Here is a 4,969-nt window from a genome sequence, read left to right as displayed (position 1 = left end):
CAGCAGGATGCAGCAAAATTAAGTGCAGAAGAAGAATATGCATTTGCTCTTCACATTTCCAGCAGGCTTCCAGCAAAGGCTGCTCGTGGCATCTAGATGGGAGCACTGCTTTGTAGTCCCGCTGCAGCAGCAGCGACTCGCTGCACGGCTCTATCCAAGTCACCACATCTTTTTGTGACTCAGCTTAATGCCTGTTGCAGAGCTAATTCTCCTGCTCCTGTGTTATCTTTCAGGGAAGATTATTTGCAAGGCACATGGAGCTCTCAGATGAAAAGTGGTTTGGAAGTGCTAGATAATTACTGTTAACAGCTAAAAGCACTTTTTCCATTTTCCACTTTGACAGCTTTATAGCTGTATTCTGAAAACGTGAAACTTTGGCATCTGACTCTTAGAAACATGAGTGGAATTTAAAAAAGAAGCTCTTTTAATTGCCGAGCTCCAATTATTTTTGCTTGCAGTGACCATGTAGCAGACTTCTGCATATTTCTGTCAGATCATTGATTGAAAGCCAGGTAATTAGAGGGCTCTCCCAAGTCAGGTTAAGCCAAGTTTATTTGATCTACCTTTCAGCTGGTGTAATTGGATAGTGTTTATTAGTAGACTCATTTATAGTCATACTAAATTCACGCACCTTCCCCTGAAATGTGTAGATGCAGATAACACACCCTGGAAACACCAACCCGGGCTATATGCATATGCAATTAATACTCTAACAATAATTTGGCGTGTGTTGTAAGCGTAGTTTCTGGAGGAACCCCCTGGCATTGTGGTCAGTGCCGTGCCGAGCGGTGGGAGGACAGGCTGAGCAGTCCCAGTGCTGGGCTGCTCCGCTTATGCTGCCTCCCCATGAGGCCGGCACCTCTCCCGGTGATGCAGGGATCCCCCCGCCCTACCCCGTGCATGGAAAACCAAGGAGCCATGTTCGCCGGAGGGGAAACTCCTCATGGAAATCAAATGTGTCCATGTCCAGTAGCAGGCAAGAACGAATGCAGTGGTGCCCAGGGAGCCAGGGGTTTCTGGGTGTTGGAATGGCTCTGCCGGGGTTTTGGCAGGATCGGGTGCTCCAGCTGAAGCACACCTGAGGAGCAGCTTTTTAGAGAGCTCCTGCTGTGGTTAGCACAGGAGCCTGCCTGAAAACAGACCCCAAATCTCTTCTGCAGGGGACTGCCCGAAGCTGGCTGGGGGGCTAAGGAGAAACAGAGAGGGGAGTTAATGTGAAAACACCATTTATTTCAGTCGGGAGCTCTGGAGAGCTCTGGGAAATTGGAGCCAGTGCCCAGGTTCATCGGCAGGCGTGCCGTGGGGAAGCCACAGGGCAGGGGAGGTGGAGGTGAGCCCGGAGGTGTCCGGGCTTGAGGGGCTGAAGGAGGAGAATGCACTGTGCCAGCTTTGTACGGCCAAGCTGACCTTGCCGGCACGGTTACCCGGCTCACCAGCTGCTCTCCTCCGGCACAGCCCTCACCAGCAGTGGCCTTCCCCGGGTGAAGGGGAGCACCAGCAGCCCTGCTCGCACCCCGGCACTGCCCCACTAGAAATAAAGGAGGCACCTGCAGTGTCTATACTGGGAATCATAAATATTTTCACAGAAATCACACTTCTGTTGCAGAAAATGCCTTTGTTACCTTATTCCACAGCGTTTGGAGTGACATTGGTCTCTGAGATAGCTACATAGCAGCAGTGCAGGGTTAAGTGTCCGGTACTGAATGACCGGCAGATCCAGCGTTTGTGTCCCAGTCACCATCAGGTTTCTTGCATGTACAGCCAGGTTCTGAGCCAGTTTCTGTAGCTCAGTGTCACAGTTCACTTATGTTCACAGCTGGATGAAGTAATTACTACCAGCTCTTCAAAGAAAAGATTTTTGCAAGCAGAAGGAACGTTAGCATGAGCTTGGTTTAGAATTAATTGGGTTGGGCCAAGCCTTGAAGAGGAGCAGAGCTGGACACCTCCTGAGGTAACATCTGCTGGGTGCATTTCAGGCTTTCCAAGCCCTCCAGCCCCAGGGCTGAGCTGGAGCAAGCTGGGCACCTCACCTCGGTGTCACAGCGAGGTTGGATTTATGCTCTAACCCAGACATAGTTTTCTATCATGGCACTGCTGGGTTACACGGACAAAAAATCAGGAGAGGTAGTGAAGGGCAGACGCGATCGGTCAGACGAGAGCTGCCGTTTCCTTCCAGGATAACGTTTCGTGTGTGTGACAGATGCAGAAAAGGGAACTGATCCCAGAAGGGGCAGGGATCTGCCTGTGTATGGTGGGACCTGGCTGTGTTTCTGGGTCACGCTGTCACCCAGGAGATGGGTGCAGGTGGAGGCTTTAATGAGGCAGAGCTCAGACACAGTCTGGTGGCCTGTCTGGGTAAGCCATGGTCTCGGGAGATCTCTTGGCAATGATGAAAGCAGAGGCAATTGTGTTGTCTTGCTCTCCTGAGAGAAACTCTTGGAAAATAACATTTTCGGTGATTCCTTATTCATCAACCCTCCTTCAGCCTGCTAGAGATCGATGGCTGCGGTTTGGGACGCGTGTGTATCCTGCTGCTGCACAGCCTTGTTCGGCCCCAGGAGCTCGGAGGTACCGCAGCCATCACCCCTCCTTTGACTTATGGCAAAAGCAGGGGATCCAAAACCACGGGGGTTGTTTTTAACTCTAGCTCTGGGAAACAATGCAGAGTTTCCGCTTTCGGGAGTCGTTTCAGGCACCATTTTCAGGCACATCTCTGCTCCAGAAAAAGGTGAGCACTGGAGCCAGGCGGAGCACGTTCAGAAACAGCCTTTCGGGGTGAATTACATGGCAGGAGGAGGAAGGCTCTCAGCCACCGACGTGGTCCCCCTCGTGCTCCTGGCGCGGCAGAGCTCAAGGGGGGTCCTCTCCTCCCCAGGCGAAGGAGAACGGCGGTCCCCAGGAACTGGCTTTGCGGCCTGCGCAGGGCACATAGCTGTGTCCCCAGGTCCCCGGGCATGCAGCGGCTCTCTCGTAGTCACGACTTGTTTCTAGCAGGATTAAGAGAAGCTTAGGGACTTTGAGGTTTTCCAAACCCCTTCAATTAACTTCTGGCTCACAGGGTTCACAGAATTTGCCTGAATTTATGACCCATTTTTCCTTTTAAGTGCCTCTTTTTTTTTTTCTTTTTTTTTTTTTTCCTAGGGATGATTCAATTCCTTAATGTTTTTCTAGCTAAAGGGCATCCTGTGCTTTGATATGGCAATGGGAGAGGCTCCGAGAGCTCTGCTGGCTCCAGGAGTGGACCCTTGCCTCTCAGGATGCTGCATCTTCTCCAAAGGTCTCCCAGGCAGAGCAGGCACCAGGAGGGTTGTTCAGTTGAACTTAAGACCTCTCATGCCTTTAGAAAGAGGTGAAAAGATTGGGTCTGGTCTCGATTTGCAATGCTGATGTTTATGTGGGCATGCCATTAAAAAGGTGCTCTGCCCACGAGCCAGCATTTAAAGGTTAGGGTCAGAGTAATTTCCAAAACTGCGATTACCTCATGTACTTGGCAAATTCTGGGTTTTATAGCAACTTTCCAGTCATGTAAATACAAAATCATCTTTTTTATCCAGCGTGCTTTTTAAATAATTTTTTTAAGCTGCCAAATTTGTTTTATGTGACTTTGAAAGAGAAGACTGCCTCTGGCTTAGACCACACATGCCAAGTTACCAATTTGTGTAGGCTGCTGCAGTGTTTGTGCAGCATTTACGGCACCCCAGATGAAAGGCTCTACAGAAGGGCAAAGCACCCTGATTTTTGTTATTGCTACTTTTGTCTGACTGTGAAAATGAGGTTGGGACTGAGCTGAGGCTTTCGGGATGGGGATGGCACCACGTAGCAGAACCCCGGTGTGTGGGCTGGAAGCAGAGACCAGACCAACATCCTGAGAGTCAGGAAAACACAGGAGATTTAAAGCCGTTTTGGGGACGGCAGCTGCCTTGCCACCTGGCACGGACGGGACGGGCAGCGAAGCCGCCGGGGCACGTCCCGCTGGGAGCTCCATCCCCTCCGACCTCCATCTACACTGGGAGAGGTGCCCAAGGGGAGCTGCGGGGAGCAGAAGCACAGCCCCGCAGACGGAGGTCAGCAGGCAGCCGTGCTGAGCTGTTTTGGCCACGGCGGCAATAATCTTATCATCCCCGAACGTGCATCCAGCCCTGCGTGCTCGTGCGCGCCAGGAGCGCGCTGATGGTGACCCGGGTCTGCTGCCGTGGGCTCGGGATGCTCTGCCTCGCCCCGAGCTGACCGATGACTCCCCGAGCCGGTGGTCTGTGGGAAGGGCCATCCCCTCTCAGCGCCCGGGGACGCGTTTCTTCAGCACGAAGGGGCTGAGCTAGAACCTGCGCCCTCCTTGTAGCTGCCGTCTGGCCCCGTCCAGCCTTTCCAAGTGCCTTTTGCTCCTTTGGTGGCCTCGGCATGTGGCTGCGTGCCGTGAGAGCTGGTGGTTGGAGCAAAGGGTGCTCCCGAGGGCCCTGGGTGTTAATTCCGCATCTCCATCCAGGCTCTGCAGATCTGGGCTGCGGGCCTGCCCGCACTGCCAGGCGGGCTGATAACTCAGCAGGTCGCTTGTATTTTTCCACGGCAGGTTGAAGCCCCAGAAGAGACCAGGCAGCGGCGCGTCCCAGCCGTGCGAGAACATCGTGGTCGCTTACTACTTCTGCGGAGAGCCGATCCCTTACCGCACCCTCGTCAAAGGGCGTGTGGTGACCCTGGGACAGTTCAAGGAGCTGCTGACCAAGAAAGGGAACTACAGGTAAGGGCTGCTCCCCGCGGGCGGTATGATGCCAGGAGACAGTCAGTGAAGCCTGGCAGATGCCGCTGCCAGGACATAGCAGTGTTGCCCCCTCCAAGGTGGAGGAACGTGGTGGAGGTAGGTCAGGGGGGCTCCTGCAACCTTCCAGGAGGGCTCCCGCAGGGCTGTGGCAGGGATGTGGCTGCACAGCCAAGGTGCCTTAGCTGTTGAAGAGGCAGGTTACAGGGTTGAGGG

The 4,969-nt window shown here is 53.5% G+C and overlaps 1 protein-coding gene across 1 annotated transcript in view; it reads left to right on the top strand.

Moving 5' to 3' along the window:
• LOC104627631 (axin-1-like) overlaps positions 1-4,969 on the top strand; it is a gene marked incomplete at its 5' end in the record, with an annotated part of 24,771 nt that overhangs the window by 18,945 nt on the left and 857 nt on the right. The window contains one exon of the mRNA XM_010295958.1: positions 4,568-4,735. Coding sequence (XP_010294260.1) covers positions 4,568-4,735 — 168 coding nt within the window. The remainder of the gene's footprint in view (positions 1-4,567; positions 4,736-4,969) is intronic.

This window comes from Phaethon lepturus, unplaced genomic scaffold (genome assembly GCF_000687285.1).
Source record: "Phaethon lepturus isolate BGI_N335 unplaced genomic scaffold, ASM68728v1 scaffold30031, whole genome shotgun sequence".
NCBI lineage: Eukaryota > Metazoa > Chordata > Aves > Phaethontiformes > Phaethontidae > Phaethon > Phaethon lepturus.
The sequence above is the reverse complement of the archived record's forward strand: the minus strand, read 5'-3'. Positions and strand labels throughout refer to the sequence as shown.